This window comes from Dermacentor andersoni, chromosome 1 (assembly GCF_023375885.2).
Source record: "Dermacentor andersoni chromosome 1, qqDerAnde1_hic_scaffold, whole genome shotgun sequence".
NCBI lineage: Eukaryota > Metazoa > Arthropoda > Arachnida > Ixodida > Ixodidae > Dermacentor > Dermacentor andersoni.
In genome coordinates this window covers 183289509-183310950 of record NC_092814.1, presented here as the reverse complement: position 1 = coordinate 183310950, position 21442 = coordinate 183289509, and the positions used below count along the sequence as shown (strand labels likewise).

Below are 21442 nucleotides of genomic sequence, written 5' to 3'. Positions count from 1 at the left end.
TAAATGCCACCAGCGCAATACTCAGTCTCCTTTGTTGGTGCGTTAAACAGCCCTGTGACAATATTATTTCAAAAACGACTTCAGCAGCTTCAATACCATAGATTATTTTGTTCATGAGCCAATATTAAACACCTAGTAGAAATTTGACAGGGGGGTGCAATACAATGTTTTATGTTCGTGGTGGTTTGGGAAGCACTGGACTCAAGCAATGCCACAAAATTTCTCATGTTGTGCATTGGAGAGTTCAGCTCCAGGTAGTCATCTTTTGGTCTCAATGTGCATAAATAAACAGAACGGCCAGCCAGAGGTGCTGCATGAAAAAATATTGCAGGATGGTGTGCCTGCCATTGCAGCTGGGGTTGTAGAGTTTCTCACTGGAGGACCATATGCTTCTCCCATCGACGAGAGTGGATTCTCGTGCTATTTGCAAGGTATGTGCTTCTCATATTGGAGGACCATATGCTTCTCCCATAGACGAGAGTGGATTCTCGTGCTATTTGCAAGGTATGTGCTTCTCATATTGGCAACCTATGAACATGTCTGTGTTGACAAGTGTGCATGTACGCCCCCTTGTGACTTGCGTATTCACATACTCTAGCTCATTGTCCGAGTGTGTACCTACTGTTTGCAGTTTTTTTCAACTCAAAGTTCACACAGTGGCGGGCTAGCAGGCGCATCAGCTCAATGATATTCACCTTTAGGTCTAGCCTTGTATGCCACTGTATGGACAGCAGACGTAGTGCTAATAAATTACTAGTTGTTTTAGCATCCTTACATAAATCGAACAGAAAACAAACATACAGGCGTCCTCGTGACACAAGGACGCATTTGTGTACACAAATACACAACTTTGCACAAGCGTGTTTGTTTATATATTGTTTCTGTGTTTGCTTTATTGCAATCGATCAAAGGGTTTAATGACTTTAGATAACTGGAATATTTTGCTTGCTTGAAGTAGTGCATGTATTGCCCAAAGGGCGTTTTCCTGTTACTTCGGCTGAAGTAATGCGCCAGATCCACGGCCAATACAACACACCCACTTTTTGTTGGGCTCCACTTTTGACCTTGCTTTTTTGTCTTGCTCTACTCTATCAACGCAAGCTACCAGTGGTGTTTAAGAGGCAGCGAAAATGTCAAGTATGCGGCACAAATGCTTAAGGTCCAGGCTTGCTGAAATCACAGTAGACCGCTCATGTTATCATCGGGTGGTTCACACTGCAAATAGCTCGGACGATACGGCTAGTCACCTGCTCAATTATCACTACTTCAAGTAACGCGACAACTGTCAATCACATTACTATTTCTCGCATACAGAACAAAAAGTTGGACTTTCATTTTGCTTTAGCAACTACGCCCTCTTCCAGGGTTATCCAGTACAATAATGTTAGCGCGCGAATGAAGAAAATCTGAGCAAGACCACTATGACATTCTTTCCAAGATTGCCACAATGCCTGCAAGCTGTCAAGCCCGTGTAAAAGCTTTACGCACCGATGGTACGGTTTGAAAATAGCTGTAGCATCCAGGGACGACGTTTGTATTTCGTATTGTGTAACTGAGCAAATTAAGCGGCCTTCCAAACAAATGTACTGGAAAAATGCTCCTAATAGCCGCCATTTAAAAAAAAAAAGAAAAACGTTGGCCGGTGTTGGATTTAAGATCGCAAGACCGAGGCCGCATTGACGTACTCAAGCACACGAGACCTCAAGCCATTGCTCAAGCATATATAGAGTTTCCTTGTAGGAAACTCTATGACCTGAAGCACGGGCGTGCGTGGGCCGGCCATAGAATAAAGAACCAACATATTACTATTTGTGTGCGGGAACGCACTCAGCAGTTTATTTCCTTCCTCCATAGTACTCGGAGAACACGGTGAAGGGACGACTGATTACGAACGTTAGGTGCGTATGTTGTTTTAGTATTTAGGCGGGATATTTGAAAGGGCGGCGTTGGTGCGACCCGGTCGACGGAGTGGATAAGGGGGGTTAGGCGTTATTTTGATTTGAAAATTTGAAAAATGCGTATGGGGGCGAGCTCCACCACTGGAAAAGCTGGCGCCACCGTCGGCGTGACGTGACATGAGGGATCACGTGGACACAGCGGGCGGGCGCATCGGCCAGCGTCGGCTGCTGCGGAAGCGCCGAAGCGAGCTGAAAACGAAAGTTCCACCTGCGCTGCGGTTCTGATTTAGTGGTGAGGCTTTCCCGCCTTGGGTGTCTGCTTGACAACATTTGAAAACACTATAAGCGGTAGTGACTGCCTTTGGAGGCGTGCAGCGTGGTAGGCTACTGCTCGGTGCCGGACGTACGCAACGGAGCCCGGTGTCAGCTAGCCTTATTCGCACGTAGCCACAGGACAACAAGCTGCGTGAAACTTGGCTCGCGAAACTTAGAACCGGCTAACAGCCATCGGTTACAGCTCGGGTATGCAGCAAGCACAGATGCGAGGAAGATTTTTTGCTACGGCGCCGAGTCTGCGATGTTCGGTGAGTAGCAAACGTGCTACTATGCTACTATGAACTTGTTGATGCTAGATACTGGCAAGCTCACTAGAATGGAAAGGGAGCGGTAAGAAGCACATTAAAGAAAGGCATGGCATATATGCATGGTCATGTTTGTGTTGTGAATTAATGCACTGGATTACGCTAAAGAAGCAGCGGGAAATCGCACGCTGAAAAGATCGATACACATCCAGTGCGACGCAACTTGAGAAATAATGTTGAAACGTCCAAAAATTTAGAAGAAGAAAAAAAAAAGATAGAATCGTCGCGACGACACATCACAGTCGTTGTAGGCGTCGAGGTCGCTATAACGAAATTATTTTTGAACAGTTCTGATAGCGTACAGGCAACAATGGTCGCTTGTGTCAAATGCTCATATTCTGCAGCCTAAAGTTCACGGCACGGTGAGAAAATGCGCAGGCAGCGAAAGCGAAACATTGTGCGCGGACATGCGCATGCAGACGCGCAGTCTGTCGCTGCAAACTCATATTTCACGTAGTTTGCGAACATATTTCACGTAGTTTGCTCACAGCGCTTGCCTATACCTTTCACGCAAGAAGCCGGTTTGGGAGACTCCATCGCGGCGACGGCGCGCAGTGGCGTTCACTGCGTCTGTAAACGTCTGCAAACGATTGTGTGCTTTCAGTTTGCCCAACAGTATTATTTAGACAGTAAAAAACTTCCCTCGTTCCAGCGTACTTACAGAAATGTCCAGGTGGGCTGCCGCGTGGTGTTGTTATTGAGCGCCGTAAGCCAAACCTGTGAGGAGCGGGCCACGTGATCCCTCATACTACGCAAGGGAGGCGCTTCCGACAGATGGCGGCTCCGTAACTCCTCGTCCCCAATAACACAGGGCAAAGTGATACCACTGATCGATGATAGCGTCACATCATCATCGTCTCCTCACAATTTCTTTTCACCTAGGCACATACTACGTAACAATATTGTCAAACCATCGAAGATTCACAAGTTCCAGTTAAGTCTTCGTAAAACTCTGCAGCAAATGCGAATGGCACAGCAACACCGTTATCTTCTCGCGAAAGTCCAGTCAAAATTTAGCTCAAGAATACAAAAACCATTGATGCTGTCGCAGAAAAAAAAAAAATTGAAAACAGCTCACACACGGACACACCATGGTAATTCACTTCAATGGCATATCTACCATTATGTGCAGTTTCTCTCATATTATAAATATGGAAGCGAAACTTGGGCTACCAAGTGTATCGTGGTTCAAGTTATGGCTGATTTCGAACTTTGCGGAAAAGCTAAATGCACTGCTCTTCACTGGCTGTACCAAACTATAAAGATCTATTATTATTAAATTATTTTGCTGTTTCACAGCATTGCTGATCCAGTCAGTGACGAGCTCTATCAAAACTAAATGGAATTTAGTTTCGAAACAAATTTGCAGCAAGAATATGCAAGACCTAGCTGCTTCTAATATTTTATTTATTTATTTATTTATTTATTTATACATACTGCAGCCTTAATGAGGCTATTGCAGGAGTGGGATGAACAACAAACATTTATAAACAAGCTTGCGTGAATTGTTTCAGTGGTAGTGAACGGATGTCGCTCGGTAATGAATTCCAGACTTCAATTGTTTATGGAAAAAAAAAACGGTGTTTAAAAGAATCAGTGCGGGCAAAAAAGGTGTAGATGTTTAGAGCATGGCGACTCCTCGTACATGAGAGTTTGGAAAAAGTCAAATAGTTATCTAGAGAGGAGAGGCGAGGAGAATTGATTAACGTGTGAAGGAATTGTAGGCATTGAAGTTTGCGACGCTCTGTAAAAGGAGTGAGACGAAGTAGGGGAACAGAGTTAGACGGCGAAAATTCCTTGTCATATCTCCTACAAACAAAACGCACTGCCTTTTTTTTGCACAGATTCTAGTTTTTTGATGTCAGTGTTTGTATGGATTTCAGAAAGCGCAGCTAATATATAGAAACTTACCGACAAGTATGAACTCCTTTATCAGACTAATAGATGTATTTTATACACGAAATACAACGAGACTCCATTGCTTAGGGAGTTCCCTACTAAATGTTTAGTAAACAATGGCCAACCCCCGTGAGTACGCAGCTTCTGCCATGCTTCCGCAGAGGGCCTGTAACGTAACTTACGCAGCGAGTGCAATGAAGGGGGAAAAAAAGCCGAGGACACCTAAGCACTTCTTATGAGTTGTGAATGCGAAAGCCTTAATGTCCAATTGAACGCCACTGAGCGGTCCTTCGAATTTTGCACTGTGAGTAATTTATTGTCACTCACCCCTCCACTGCCGGCGCACTCTGTTGAGAAGCGCGTCCGCTGTGGAGTTTTCTAATGCGCATAGATTGTTTTATTGCAAGTTAAACTGGAGTCAGAAAACAGTTATGTCTAGTCTTGCCCTATAAGCGGTTGCATTTTAGGTGGTCTGTACTACAACAGTGGCCGTCGTGGTACTTGTATATATAATGTGCAACACAGGCAGAACCAAGGCAGGAGGGGGGGGGGGGGGGCTCTAAAGGGCCACCCCCAATATCTCCTCCTGTCCCTATATATACCACCATGGAATGCAAAGTGAACTGCAACGAAAATGGAGAATCATGCTCTGCGTCTAAAACATAAAAATCCTGGCACTGCCCCCGACTAGAGGTGCAATCATGCAGCCAAGGTTGAAACCAAGGGAATCCTCACTTTTTGACCAGAGTTTGTGGGGCTCTGCATCACGAGTTTATAGCATACTACGCTATATGTAGATTATTAAAGAGTACTGACAAATTTTGTCCCGTTTTTATTACTTTATTATGGATGGCCCTCAAACCAGTAATTACGTTATCTATAGCTTTTAATACGACCATTTCATTATGCACACCAGGGCAGTGCGGCTTCAGATGTGAAAAAGGTTACCCATTTCGTCACTGAAACCTGTTGTGGTACCAGATACCACCAATGCATACACACACACTGTGGCCACGGCGCCTTAAGACAAGTCTGTTCAGTACTCGACAGGACAATATGGAAGAGAGCATCCCCTGCATTTCCAAGAGAGGCGAACAGTCGGTAGGGCCAGTTTGGCAGCTTTCGGCTGACTGCTGTATGTCATTGAATGCCCTTCAACCACCACACCCCGCCAACTGGATCGGCTTTCGGTGATGTGAGAAGTAACCGTTTTCACATCTGAGGCCACACTGCACAGCGTTTTGAGCAGGCGGTAAAGTACTGTAATGATTCATATGTGGTGCTCTCGAGGAATTGAGGCTTTGCACTGCATCTATGGAGTCGACAGCTACCTAAAAAAGCAAGAAAATTGGGACACGAAATTTTTGTGTCAATACTCCTTTAAATGAAATGTTCCGAGTTGTAAAGAGCACATTCTGTACAAAAGATGAACTATGGCACAGGGGGGGGACCAAAGTTCCCAACAAAATAGCTCATCACAACAAGACCATAGCTCCCAACAACAATGCCCCTGCTTGCAGAGTGCAAGAAACTGGTGAATATTTCTGCAGGAACTCTCAACTCTCACTCACACTGCTCACTGGTTGAACCTCTTCTGTTTGCAGGGCTGCAGTACAAGTTAGAGTTCCACCATAAATCACACAACATTTTGAAAAGTTTCAAGAATAGTGCTTCTAGCAGTGGCTTAGCCAGGATATTTTTTATTTCTTTCGTATTTTAAGGGGGGGGGGATATCTTGGCGTACAGAAATTTTGGGTTGGCCACGTGCCTGGTGTGCACACCGCCTGGCTATGCCCCTGGCTTCCATGGAGCTTTCTGAAGGAGTGCCTCGGAACTTTTTCGTTGCACTTCTACCATGAAGATTCCATGTGACAAACATATGTAATCTGTAGGTGGCAGCCACCAATAAACCATGCAGAGACTATACTTGTACGACTACAGGGCTTATAAACAGCAGCATACTGCTATTTCACAGCATACTCTTGGTGATTACATGCCTGCCTGGAAAGAAGCAGAGACCCGCATCGTATGATTCATGTGAGCACGGATTACATAGTTCTTGGGGTCAGCCCAGTTGTCATCATACCATCTCGGGATCAGCCCAAGTTCTTACTGCCCCATATCCAGGATCGGCCCACCTTACGTGGCAAGAAACAGTGAGCAGACTTGCAAAGCCACATTGGAGAAAGCATGGCAAATTATGTGTTAATAAAGAATGATGTGCTTGAAAGCATGTATATATTTGTTTCAGCAAGAACGTTTAGGAACAGTTTGTTGTTTCGCAGCATAATTCCATAAAGAGAAGAGCAGGTAACTTGCATGTCTGTAGGGGTAGTACAGATAGCTATGCTTAAGCAAATTCATTATATAAGTGTAGTCCTGTGTGGGAGCTATTCAGCAAAACAGCAGCAGCAGCAATCAGGCTCAGCAAAGTTCAGAACGGTTTACAAAAAAAAGAGAGCTTTGCTTTAAAAGAGCGCCTTTCTCAAGCCTTCTGCTCGATCATTTCCATGTTACAGCGTCCACACTGCAGAGTTATCTTTTACACCAGAATGAAACAGTAGATAACTTCTGTGGTGTCCTCCTTGGCCTTCGTTTCTGCATTACCCTCCCTCATCTCATCTCACATCTCCACCCTCCTTCACCATCACAAATTTTCCGGCACAGCTCCTCACCTGCATGAGGTTCAATGCATGAGGTTCAGGGGAACAGAAGGTGAGTGCACACCCTTGTGAGGGGTACCCATGTCTTCTTGTAAACAATACAAATACAAAACACTGCAAATGCTCAGTACAATAATGTCGAAAGTGATATCATCACTGACAAAAGAAATGTTACATTCATGGAGTACTATTTCATTCCTGTTCCATTACTGTGAAGCTTTGTACAGAGAATGTCTTCTGCAGGTGCACAAAAAATGAATGACAAGCTTTGTGTACTAAGGTATACAACTTTATTTTGTGTGTTTCATACAACACAGGACTAGGAAATATCATTGCACATGCATGCGCACACAAAATAAAACAAGTGCCAAAGAATAAATACCACAGTGCAACTGAAGTACATACATGGCAGAGTATGGCAAAATATGAACAGCAAAAGAAAAAAAAGCAAATGCCAAGTTCACATTTAGCGCAATCTCAAAGCACAGGAGTCTTAGGACAAGTGTAGATATACCCCAGTCACAGCACTAAATGTAGGCTGCAATCACATCAGGGATCAAATGAAGAATACACAGCGTACACACTGTTGTCATTTTAACCTATGACACACAGCTTTAAAGCATGTGCAGAACACAATACTAATTTTATGAAATGAGCCTTTGATAAATGAACTAATGTTTTTGCACACGAATTGCACGCTAACTTGGGCAAGCTAGCTCTATGCAAGAATTCACAATAACTGCGCTACAATCAAATCATACTTTTTTTCCTTTTTCTTGCACTCAAATAATGTTTCCATTAGCAGTGACATGAACCACACTATTTTTGTTTTACAGTCAAGGTGCAGTAGGATAAATGCAAGGCAACAAGGTCTTAAAACACAGTAACACTGCCTGCAGATGCATTACATAACTGCAAATGAATATGCCCTTCATGTGCTACCTAAGCCACAACGAAACCCACCAAATGAACACACACACATTTGCCAAACACACACACAAACGTATGATAAATTCAGCACACTACCACAGCCTCACTTGTAATAAATTTTCCTATAGCTACTATTATTACATTATGGTGAATATTTCAAGCTTCACAGAAGCCAGGATTTAACAAACACGATGACTGCATTTCAATTTTTTTGCTACTCTTTCTTGGTTGTGTAGAAACCTCACAAATATTATTCAAGTAACAGCAAAGAACATTTTGTATATGAACACTTTGATGTATACATATATAACTGTGTGCATATGTGTATCTATCTATATATATATTTTTTAAAAGCACAATAAATTGACCAAAGTACAGTGTGATAATGCCACATGTAAACACAGTCTTGGTCTCTATGGTGAAAATCATTCTACAATGTTATCAAATTCTGTAGCATGTATATGAATTGAGTGAGGAAATAATGAAGTTACAGCCTCTAAGGCAACTTATTACACCAAACCGGGGGAAAAGAACCACCTCAAATGACAGTGGAAGTGCAAATATCTACATATGTACATAATCCGTTTTTCGAGATTTCTGCCTTCTTGGAAAGCATCAGTGTTGCCACCAGGGGGTTAACACTGCATGAAGAACAATGACAAGAAACTAAGCAGCAGTTGTAGTAATCGGCAACCGATGAGTAATGTAACACGGCAATTCACTGATTATTACATGTACTAAAAGTATTTGTGTTCCCAGGCACCACAAACTGATATCACTGGCTGGCTTGCAAGGCTTTGAAATTATACATATTTCTGCAGAAGAACAACCCTTCAACAAAGGAGACAGTCATCCTGGAATGCGTTCTCAAGGTATGCATTGTTTACACACAACATAGACAATAAATCACATCATTTGCATTTAGGAAATATGCATAACAATGCTGCATGATGACAATACAACCAAATTTCATACTTTTAGAGCTAGAAACTGGTTTTATCGCATTCAACTATAGTCCACTTCTTTGTACATAGCTAGTTGCTTGCCTGTACAAAGACAACTCAATGAATTACTTCTTGTAGCACCAGCTTTCATTTGCCTGCTTTATAAACAGGAATGGTAGAACATCATCAAATACCAGAAACTGACTATTACTTCACACATACACCTATAAAATGAGAATCGGGTTTCATATATTGAATTACGTTTAACTGCAATGAAACTGCACCTCACTCTTGCTTAGCAAGTACAGTTTTTCATGCTGTACATGGCCTGGTCAAAGTCTTGGGCAAAGGCAAGGCCTCCATCATATATTAATGTAAACAAAACAAGCTATGAAATAGGTACGGAAATATAAATTGGAAAAACAGACCAGCCTGCTTTGCAAAATGGTGATCGCAGCAGTTAGACAAAATTTGCATGTCAACAAATTCCATGAAAAAATTGACATGCAGACTTAGCATAAGTGTGAACATTTCCCCTTCCATATAAAATTACATTCAACTTCAGTGTGTGTAACTCGCACACTGCAGCCAGTAATGTAAGCTGTAAGTGGGTTCATGCAGCAAAGTTCTGTGTTGTGTTAAGCCATTGATATAGACATGCTTTTGAAGAAAGCAAGAGGGTTCATTGAAAGAAAGAAATGGCAATCATTATTAACATAGCCCTGTATGCAAGTGCTACGGCATGCCAGCCAGCCAATACCAATGAAGAACTGCAACCACTGCAACTGGTTACCCATGGCAAGGATTTCAGTGTGCTGCAACTTTAAATGTGAGAGCCAATTCATAAAAATAATAAAAGCTACACAGAACAAACCACAGCAATCAGTGCTTTTCACTTAATACAAACAAGAAAAAAAGAAAAAAAGCAGAAACCCCATAGGCAAGCTACGCAAGGCATGCAACTGTCAACACTATTGAAGTCACAAATCACAGTACCCCAATTCACTACCTCACTGCTAGGCAGCCCATATTTTGAGTCATGCACACATTGTGTGAACACGCAATTCCTTCTTTCTCCATGTTGCTGCCCAAACAGAAGGGTAAGGACACACAGAGTCTGTGCGCAAGCACTTAGAGAGAAAGGTTGTAGAGTCTTGGCTGGTACAATTGCATTCGGTCAGCCATGCAAATAAGTTAAGGTGCCAAATGCCACTTCACAACAGTTGGACGGTACTACTAGCCATTTCGCCGAGTATGGTTTCTTAGTGGCAAACGCTGGTGTCTTGAGTGGTTGGACATATTTCGTTCATAGGAACTTGGTTCTTGCCTTGTCACGTTCGTCTGCACTGCAGCAACATTTACATTAGTTCCAGTGGCCTTTGGCTGAGTAGCATTGCGGGGATGCCGTTGCCTCAAGTGGGGTGGAATGACCGATTCTTTGACATACATGATCTTGGTACTCATAACTTCGCAGTCTATTTGCACCATCGGCACATGTTCCTTTACCATGTGTGTAGATTCTGAAATAAGTGCAAAGAAAAAGAGGCTGGCAATTATTAACAGGTGGCAAAAAGCAAGCAAAGACCTCTGAATGAACTTCATTATAATACTAATAATTAGGTCAACGAGGTCCTCACAATATTGCACATAAATATACTGCTGACGGAATGCATGCTTGGGAAAAGGCAGGGTGCAGCCCGTACATGAATAATTTTATTCTGAAATATTTAGGCTCAAATTTAGGTGTGCAGCCCTTAGGCAAGAATATATGGTATACAGTACTGATTATAGAATGTTCTAACACAAAAATGAATTACAAACTCTCAAGAGCCAAATTAGTGTGCACAACAGCTCAGCTTGCCTTAAAGGGCCCTTCACGAGGTCTGGCCATATTGCGATGACAAGCGCAGAGCATCCAATGCACACTAACAATCGTGTTTGCAAAGTATTACATCGCTACGCGCCGTGGAAAGGTCTGAAATTTCAATCCGAATGCTGTTTTCCTTTTCCTTCGCGGCGACCGTGCTCCAAGCCGGACGGTGACATACTCGTGTCCCTGCGCCTCCGTACTCGTGACTTCGAGAATTATTCAAGGCAACATCTGTTATTTGTGTGATCGGTTGCTTGAATTGACGAATTGAAGTTTAGAGAATAAATAAGACACACAAACGGAACGTGTGTGTGTTTTTTGTTTTACTTCGCACCGAAGCAAAAGAGATGTACTTCTGCTTCGTCTGCTTATCCCCACAGTTGGGCAGTCACGAGTGCAGGTACCAAAACTATGCCATTTTCTACCACGTTCCAGCGCGTGATCATGCTCTGCGATCCGCTTGTGTCTGCCTCAGTATTCGTGTAGCACTGAATTATACCGGTAGTCATGTGTCCTTGTGCACAGCGCGCAAAATCGTGTGCTGCGTGAAACGAGAGAATCACAACAGCTCGTGCGCGACGCCGTCAGTGGAAGTGCACAGTGCTGCAAGAAAGAAAAGGAGAAAAAAAAAAAAGAAACGAGGAGAAAAAAAAAAAAAATGAAGGCGGTGCCCACAGGTGGGCATGCGTCACGCGATCCTCGAGGTCCTGTATGGGAGAACGCAGGGAAGGAATTTCACTTGCGGAGGCTAGATGGGGCAAGTGGAGAGAGTGTCTCACTTTGCAGTGGAGCTCGCCTTCTGAACTCATGGGTTCGCGGCACTGAAATATTTCTATCTCGGCTATTAGTGAGCCGATTTGAAATTTTTTTTCAGCAGAACAGTCCCTAGAGGACACATAACAACTTCCAGCATATAACCAAAATTTGCTACGGGGCCTGGTGAGGGAGCCCTTTAAAGGGCCTCTTTACCAGGTCTGTACATTTTTAGCTCACAAGTGCAATGCATACAGTGTGCAATAATGATCGTGTCTGCTTAGTTTTACATCCCTACGTGCCATGGAAAGAACTTAAATTTCAAACCAAACGCCGTTTACCCTTCTCCTCGTGGACGCCATGCTTCCAGCAGGAGAGTCGACGTGATATGTCGCATGCCTAGGCCACAGCTAGGCATGCGCCGTGGTAGAGGCGCAAGCGTTATCACTCTTTGGTTGTGCTTAAAAGTGCTGGAATTCAAGCTGGCGCGCACTTTCATTCCTGTAACATGGAACCGGGCAATTTGCCCGCTGCTGTTAAGTTGATGGCTAAATAAAGCTGTATTGTTTTCGCTCCACCGTTGCGCTGTCCTTCCGTCAGACACGACATAGACTGGCGACGAGGGTGGGATCCTGCCAGCAAGGAACAAGCTCCTGCCTGACAGCAACGTAATTCACCTGCTGACGGATTATGCACAGATAGTTGAAGAGCAGCCGGTTGGGACGGTATGGCGAAGGCGACCATGAGTCTGCAGCTACGGCAAGTAGAACATTTCGACAGTTCTACGAGCGATTAAACTAGCTACGAAGAATGCGTGCACGCATACCTTCGAGCCAATAATGTTCCAGAGGGTAGACGCGTACATCAGCATATTGCGTCCACAGACGAATTCGCTCCTCAAGTTGCTCGCCACTTCAGATAAGCCGTCCTTGAAGTCCCTGGAAAGCTTGTGCGAGCTGCTTCGTAAACATTTGGCCCCTGAATGGTCAGTCATAGGTGAGTGTGCGAAGTTTCATCGCCGAGGGCAGAAGGAACACGAAATGATACCTTAGTATGTGGCGGAGTTACGGGCATTGGCGCAAACATGCGAGTTTGGTACATTTCTTGACGAGCTGCTTCGAGACAGATTTGTGTGCGGTTTGCTCAGAGTCGACATTCAAACACACTTGTTTTCGGAAGACAAGAATCTACGAGCCTTTGACCGTGCAACAGCTTTGGAAGCTGTGCTCGCTAATGCTACAGCTGCTCATTCAAAGCCTGAAAGCGAGTTTGGGGTGCATCAGTTGCCTACCAGGGGAACAACGAAATGCTTCTGCTGTAACTCAGCTCACACTGCCAATGCGTGTCCGCACGTAAATGCGACTTGCTTTTTCTGCAACAAGAAAGGGCACATTCAAAAAGCCTGCCTAATGCGGCAAGGAAAATTGCAGCTGAAGCTAACAGTACAGAACGTTCGGGTGTTACAACCGTCAGAACCACCCCTGCAAAGTGTTGCAACGAAAGAGGTAGAGACAGGAGACTCCATCATGCTCAGCTTAATCATCGAGGGTGTTCCCTTGCAGATGGAGCTTGATACGGGAGCCGCCGTTTCGGTAATGTCCCTAGGTCAGTTCCGCTCACTTTTTCCGGCAGTACCTCTGAGGCAAACTAAGTTGATGCTCAGGACTTATACGAGCGAACCTGTGAAGCCATGTGATGTTTGTTTTCTTTGAGTTGATCACAACGATCAGTGTCAGTGCTTGTTGCTGTACGTGCTTCCCCAGAGCGGGCAAGTGGCTTCAGCAAGTGCACATCGATTGGAGCCAAGTTCGCGGCCTGCAACAGCTACAGGGGGGAGACATTACTAAGCGCTCAACGACTTCCCGAGCTACAATCCTTGCTTGACCGCCATAAGGACCTCTTCAGGAACGAGCTAGGCACCATCCGAGGGGAGAAGGCGACTTGTTTTCAAAGGTGGGAAGACACCAAAATTTTTCAAAGCTAGAAGCATTCCGTTTTCTCTAAAGAGTACTGTTGAGCAAGAGTTGTCTAGACAAGAACAGATGGGCATATTGACACCGGTAACGAGTAGCAAGTGTGCCACTTCGGTGGTGCCAGTTTTGAAGCGGGACGGGTCAATAAGAGTATGCGGTGATTACAAGCTGACACTGAACCCCATACTAGACATAGAACATTACCCCTTACCCAAGCCTGACAAGCTGTTTGCAGCCCTCGCTGGTGGACAGCAATTTTCTAAAATTGATCTTAAGAGGGTGTACCATCAAGTAGAAATAGATCGAGAGTCAAAACAGTACTTTATGCTTAACACCCACAAGGGTCTTTACGCCATGAATCATCTACCCTTTGGAATTGCTTCGGCACCTGCAATATTCCAAAAAATAATGGATAATATCTTGAAGGGCCTCGACTGTGTTTTGCTACATTGACTATATCCTAATTACGGGTCACTCAAAGAAAGAACACTTGCAGAACTTTGACGCAGTTCTCAAAAGACTATCAGAACGCAGAATTTGCGTCAAGCCATCGAAGTGCGAATTCTTTCGTGACGAGCTGGCTTATCTGGGCCATGTAATCAACAAACACGGCATCCAACCAACGGATGAAAAACTGGCCGCGATAACCAATGCACCGCGCCAACTGATAAGCACGAACTTCAATTGCTGCTGGGCCTCATCAACTACTATGGAAAGCTCGTTCCAAACTTATCCACCATTCTTTTCCCCTTAAATAGGCTCTTGCAGAAAGACGTCGCCTGGAATTGGAACACGGGTTGCGATCGCGCCTTTCAGCACATCAAGCAGCTGCTTTCGTCAGCTCCTATCTTGGCACACTATGATCCAGGCCTGCCCCTGCAGTTATCTTGTGATGCGTCCGCCTACGGGGTAGGTGCCGTGTTGTCGCACATTTTTCTGACGATCAGATAAGGCCAATAGCATATGCCTCACGCACCTTGAGTCGTGCTGAGAAAGGCTATAGGCAATTAGAAAAAGAAGCCTTAGCTCTTGTGTTCGGCGTTAAAAAACTCCATTATTACGTGTATGCAAGGCATTTTGTTTTGATTACGGACCACAAGCCTTTGGCTACAATTTTTGCTGGCATGCCAGCAATTGCCGCCGCAAGACTACAACGATGGGCAGTTGGTTTGTCGGCCCGTTCTTTTTCATTAAAGTTCCCGCCTTCTGCACAGAATGCTGACGCAGATTGCTTGTCTAGGCTGCCAATAACACAACCGACGATCGAAGAGCAGGAAGAATCTTTTTATGACCTATGCTTCGACACTACGCCGATCAACAGCAATGATATTGCTCGTGAAACTTCACGTGATGCTACCTTGCGTACTGTGACCCATCATATCCTGTCAGGCTGGCCGCATAGTGTCCCGAATGAAATCAAACCATTCTTTCATAGAAGACTAGAACTGTCCATACATCGAGGATGCATTATGCTGGGAATGCGTGTACTTGTTCCCGAAAAATTTCGCACGTTTATTTTGGACGAGTTGCACCAAGGTAATCCAGGTGTTGTTCGCACCAAAGAACTAGCAAGGAGCTATGTTTGGTGGCCTACTATCGATAGTGACATAGAGCGTTTCACCGCGTCTTGCACCGCTTACGTGTCTAATCGTAATCTGCCGCCTAAAGCGCCCTTGCATCCTTGGGCACGGCCTATGTGCCCTTGGCAATGGTTGCATGTAGATTTTGCTGGCCTGATAAACGAAGTGACGTACCTCGTGGTGGTTGATGCACATTCAAGATGGCCAGAAGTGTTTCCAATGCAGACAACCACCACTGAAGCAACCATTTCATGCCTACATGAACTGTTTTGCAGATTGGGATTTCCCGAGACTTTAGTGTCCGACAACGGCACTCCGTTTATTTCTGCAGATTTCCAGGAGTACCTGCAGCGAGTAGGAACCAGACACGTGAGAAGAGCTCCGTATCATCCCAGCAGCAACGGTCTGGCAGAATGTTTCGTCCAGACGCTGAAGGGTGCACTTCGGAAGTTCAGCCGACCCATATCACCATCGGAGCTCACAGACTTCCTCCTGTTGTACCGCAACACTACGCAAGCGACTACTGCAGAGGCACCCTCTCTTCTGCTGTTAGAGAGGTGCCTCAGGACTAGGCTAGACCTCGTCAGGTCCTTCATTGACGAGCAAGTCGCCCGCAAACAGTTTCAGGACACCAGTCGCCGCAGGCATCATGCGACTACGTTCAGTGTAGGAGACTTCGTGCGTGTCCGCAATTTTCGCCAAGGACCAAGGTGGTTCAGTGCTACTGTTCTCGCCCGCACTGGTTCAGTGTCGTATCGTGTTAGTGTTGTGACCCCCCCCGGAGTGTGTGTGAGTGTGTGCGTCACCGTAACCACATCATATGTGCTCCGAACTCTGGTGACACGGTGATCACAGCCACCGACTTCCACTATGAAGACCACGTCACAGCTGGCACTAGCGCTAGCAGCACCACCGAGCCTGTGGAACAGCCGTCGAAACCCAGGGAAGCCGCCGAACAAGGTCGCCACTACCCACTACGTCAGTACAGACCTCCCGACTGCTACGGCACCTAATCCTACGACGGGACAATAAACAAGTGTGGGGGAGATGATATGTCGCGCGCCTAGGCGACAAGGCGTCACAGCTAGGCATGTGCCTTGGTAGTGGCGCAAGCGTTATCACTCTTTGGTTCTGCTTAAAAGCGCCGGCATTCAAGCTGGCGCGCGCTTTCATTCCTGTAACATAGAACCGGGCAGTTCGCCTGCCGCTGTTAAGTTGATGGCTAAATAAAGCTGTATTGTTTTCGCTCCACCGTTGCACTGTCCTTCCTTCAGACACGACAGACGTCAATCGCACAAGCGCACCTACGTACATGGCAATGCTGTGATGTCACTCACAGTGACACGTGACTTTGAGAATTACTCAAGGAAATGTCAGTTATATGTTTAATCTGTTGCTTCAATAAACAAATTAAAGTATAGAGAAATAATAAAACATACAAACCGAATGTCTGCGTGTTTTTGTTTTACTTTGTGCCATAGTGATAGATTTGAACAGTCAACTGATTCTTTAACAGTGCCACGCGAACATTGACTGGCCAACCAGCCAGCGCCTTCTAACGGTGTAAAACGACGAGAGCAGCAAGAGTGGCGCATGCGCACGACGTTCACTCAAAGTGCAAGTTTCGTCTCCTAGGCGCTTCCCATCAGCACGACACAGCCCCTGGCACGATTAATTTGGTGCAAGCTTCCTGGCTTATTGGAGATCGCAGGAGCGTGTGCTTCTCGCTTGCATCCATTAAAAAAAAAATTTATTTTTAGCATGTGCTGCTCTAGTGTGCATGCACAGGAAAATACTGAACAAAACGTGCAAAGCTGCAAGGCAACTGTGTCATAGGGGCAAGAAAGAGTAGCACAGGAGGCGATTATCAACTTTTCGACCTAGTTTCAAACATGCTGCATCAGCTATTTCTCCTTTCTTGTGCGCTTTGTTCTTTGTCTTTCGGTGCATGTGGCCTACAGCAGCATATTATTGCAACGTCAAAAACTGGTCGTAGTGCGCTATTGAGGAGGCACAGCGGCGGGTCGCCTTTTTAATACTGAGCACAACTGCTACTTCTTCTTCTTCACTGCGCCTTCACAAAAACGCTCATGCCTACTCGCGTTGTCCTCTTCTTCATCGGAGTACTGGCACGGCAATATGTTATAACTAGGATGCGTCAGGGCTCCCGTGCACTTTCTGCCTCTGATAAGCAGGGAAGCTTCCATGACAAGGGCAGTGCCATATGGACCTGTGGGAAGGGCGTAGCAGACGAAACTTGTGCTTCAAGTGAAGTTTGTGTGCATGTGCTACTCTTGCTGATCTCGTCACTTTGCGCCGCTAGAAGGTGCTGACCAGCTGGCCAGTCGATGCTCACGCGGTACTGTTAAAGAATCGGTCGAACGTACTTTAATTTCGTCTGCTTGTTCCCATGTCGTGCAGTCGTGCGCGCAGATAATGAAACTAACTTATTTTCTACCATTGTCCAGTGCCGCAATCACGCTCTTTCATCCCTCGTGTTTGCCTCAGTGCTCGTGATTGTGGCACTGACTTATACCACTAATCAAGTGTTCTTGTGCAGAGCCTGCAAAATTGTCTGCTGCGTGAAACGAGACAAACGCAACAGCTCGCGTGCGAGACCATCACCGGAAGTGCGCCACTCAGTAAAAATGCGTGCGCAGGAGAGAGAGAGAGAAAAGAAGGCGGGGACCATGACATAATTGTCACGCGATCCTCTCCAGCTCCAGTATGGCATAACGCAGGGAAGAAATTTTGAATGCGGAGGCTAGACGGTGCAAGTGGAAAGAGTGTCTATGTTAGCGGTGACACTCACCTCTTGAAATCATGAGTTTGCGGCACTTCAAATATTTCCATCTCTGCTATTAAAAAACTAATCAGAAAAATTCTTGCAGTAGAACACTCCTTAGAGGGCACGTAACACCTTCCAGTGTATAACCAAAATTTGCTATGTTGCCTGGTGAGGGGCCTTTTAACTTTTTTGTTACCACGAGAAAATAGTCGTTTCCTATAGGTCTCGGAAAAAAAATATTTACCACTCCAGATAATATTTCAGCACACACTGCAGCATAGCATATTGTGCATAATGAAATGCTCTTTCCAAAAACATATGTTGCCAAACAAACAAAAAATATTAGGTAAAACATAAAAATTCTAGAATGCACCATTTTTGCTGCCAGTTGATAAAAAACAACAATAAAAAAACATGATATCTACAAAAATATGAACATCAAATAAAATTCAGAATATACATTTCAAAGATAAATAACCCAGAAATAGTGTCTGAAAAAATGAATGCTCAGTACACTGCAGTTCTTCAGATACAAAAAGAAACTAAGACCAGTTCATCGCTCACACCATGCGGTGAAGCAGTTCCTGGATTTTGTGAAGCATAGGTGCACTCCACAATTTTTCCACAAAACATATGGTTTTTGCTCAACTTTGTGGTCCTCGGAACACATTTTGCAGTTCTTCCTCTTCTGAGGATGGTTCGGTGAGAAGTCCAAGGAACGTACTTCACCAGTTCGTCTCGAGTCATGCACATCTTCAAGGACCGATCGCTTTCAGCGTAGCTGGGCAACTACAAGATTATACATCCAAGCATATCTGTTTGCAATTTTGCACAATGCCTTGATCACCTCTTCAGAGAAGAATAGTAGAAAGAAATCCCACGCCTTTGTAAACTGTCTTGTGCTGATCCGTAATGCTGAGCTGATATGTGCTATGGGCGGCTTTCTTGGCATAAACAGAAGTTTCCTTGCTGCTGATGGCAGCACATTATGACCAAGCGAACTATGCACCCTGAAGGTAATCAGTAGAGCTCTCAGGTCGTGAGAAAAGATAGGCAAATAAGTGCACATAAGGAAGGAAACCGCTCAAGGCCGTAAAGGAAACTCGCCGGTAAAACGCTGCGGATGTCCCATGCCGGCTCAAAACACTGGCGCCGTCATGGCTTGAATATGCTTTACTGTCCATCTTCAGAATCATAGCTAGAGTCCTCATCACTAAATTCAAGTGCAGGTGCAGCATAGTTTCGAGCAGGACGCTTTTCTCGCGATGCAGCCACACAGAACAACACCACGGGAGCGACTTTCGATAACTGTGCAGCGACACCGGCAGCGCCCCTAGCTGGGATTTTACGAGAGAAGCTTTACCGAAACTCTTGGAAAATAGTTGCAAAAGCAGAGTCCACATGTTGGACATGCAGTGGACCTTCAGAAAAACACTTTAGTGGGACAAAACGACTCAGACTCCAAACCAAAGCGTACTAGTGAACAGGTGGCGTCAGTTTCGGTTAATTATCACCGCTCAGCGCTGTTGGACGGCAACGCCGACGATATTATTTAATTTGTGATGTGCTGGGAGTCATTTGATTACAAACTTTTGATGCTAGTGCGACGTAATCATGAGCGGCATGCTTTTTGTCAAGCCCGACAGAAGGTGACAGCCATGCCTCTTCTCGCTACAACATACGCACATTAGTTCGCAAAAAGGTCCGTCAAAAATAATGACATCGACAAAGGGAGAAAATTGAAACTGATTATGAAAGTGCAGTGCCTGTGACTGGATGGCTTTATATGGATAAGAAACGGTTCCAATAAGTCAAAATTGGCAATCTAATGCATCTTTCACCGGTGAATGATTTGAATAGGCATGGTAACGAAAGAGTTAACTCTTTTCTTATCACTAGAAATGTGCTCGTTTTTGGTGTTCATGTGTTTTTAATGCTTTATTTCAAGACATATTAGTAGTTGCAACATATGCCATAATACATAACATTGTATCCTGACTAGGGATATCTGAAACTTTCGAATAACAAATTGAATAGTGTCCTATTCGATTTGGTATTCGAAGTCAATAGTCACTATTTGTAAATGCAAATATTTTTCTAATACTTTTTGAATATTTGAGAATGTCAACTGCACCCAAATAAACATAAAATTTGGAACCAATCTTGAACCAATAATTGTCAGGTTGGGGAGCATTGACAAGCTTCCTCATACTTGATTGTTTTCAATCAGCTTTTCTGTGCAAGCAAGCTGGCCTAGTTGTGCACCTTGAACTGGCGCTGGGGTTTTCACGTGGTTTGTAGAGTACTTGAAGAGTACTGTGCAGTAATGTACAGTGTTGCACAGTATTGTGCAGTAATGAATAAGAACATTTGCGCAGGTGGTTTTCAAAAAGTAAGAGATCAGATTGCTAGTCAAACTTCTGCCGAAGATTGGTATGAAATCGACTGTGCTCTCTTGTGTAGTGAAAACTTCACGCAACGGGAAGCATTGCTTGTAATAAGTTTTACGTATGTTGTCGAAGTACTAATGCATAAAGGTCACCCACACCGGGAAAAAATAAAGGTTCACTTTATGTTAGTCAATCATCAAAACAACACGCATTCCTGAGCATGTACCGATATTTGAGACATCGTTAAAACAGCATAAATGTTGAATTGGAAAATTAGACAACCTGAATGAGGCTGTGTCTTCACCATAGCTGCCATTTAAAAATTATGTTGCAAAATAGACCAAAGTGCAAATTTTCTTTTGTTTGATTGGGGAAGTGCTAGGAGAACTGCGAAGCTAGTTTCGATGATACCTACTGTCGAAGTTTTATTTTTCCAGACTCATCAATATGCCAAAACTTGTCAAATTTGACCAATAGTTAAAGTGCAGCTGTTATTTCATAATGTCCCGCATGGCAAAATTTTAATGGCACAATTCAACAACATGCCAAAAAACCGTTTACCAAATTGATCGATTTCTTTAGGCCCGCCAAGAAACGAGGTAATGTACAGTACAAAGGGATACCCCCCCCCCCCCCCCAAAATAGACACTGATATGGCTCCACAGAACTCTTCGTAATTGTATTGTCAAGTTCTCCCACTAGATGGGTATAGGTGGACACTTCACACGCCAGTAGCCAAGTCGAGATCACCATAAAATGTGGTATGGGTTTGTGGTGACAGTTATTCCAACTGTTGTCGCGCTACTCTTATGAAATATGACGTATGTTCGTACTGAACAGCGACTCTGCTAGGGATTTTGATTCCTCCTTGAAAAAATTACCAAAGAAACACTTGAAATGGCTCAAAAAACATTTATAGAGGAGGTACTGGGCTCTATACGAGATTTTGAGTGGCTTGGTTGGCTCCAAGAGGAGAAATGAGCGCTAAAGTCCATCATCCTTCTGGACCTTCAACCAGTCGTGCCTACAAGATTGTTGAAAACGCTCAACAAAAAACCAACAAGTGTTTTCACACAATCGACAAGATTTCAGAAACTGCTGGCATAAGCTGGA

The 21442-nt window shown here is 44.5% G+C and overlaps 2 protein-coding genes across 5 annotated transcripts in view; both read right to left on the bottom strand.

Moving 5' to 3' along the window:
• Nubpl (NUBP iron-sulfur cluster assembly factor, mitochondrial) overlaps window positions 1-1701 on the bottom strand; it is a 60132-nt gene extending 58431 nt beyond the window's left edge. Inside the window, exon 1 of one of the 3 annotated variants that reach the window (XM_055062842.2) lies at window positions 1489-1701. In XM_055062842.2, coding sequence (XP_054918817.1) covers window positions 1489-1614 — 126 coding nt within the window. In that variant the 5' untranslated portion in view covers window positions 1615-1701. The remainder of the gene's footprint in view (window positions 1-1488) is intronic. The other 2 variants (XM_050195235.3, XM_072288421.1) reach the window with 2 other exon arrangements.
• Window positions 1702-7368: 5667 nt separating this feature from the next.
• Window positions 7369-21442, bottom strand: part of LOC126547243 (uncharacterized) — a 95714-nt gene continuing 81640 nt past the window's right edge. For both annotated transcript variants that reach the window (XM_050195193.2, XM_055062838.2), the window contains one exon: window positions 7369-10495. In XM_050195193.2, coding sequence (XP_050051150.1) covers window positions 10212-10495 — 284 coding nt within the window. In that variant the 3' untranslated portion in view covers window positions 7369-10211. The remainder of the gene's footprint in view (window positions 10496-21442) is intronic.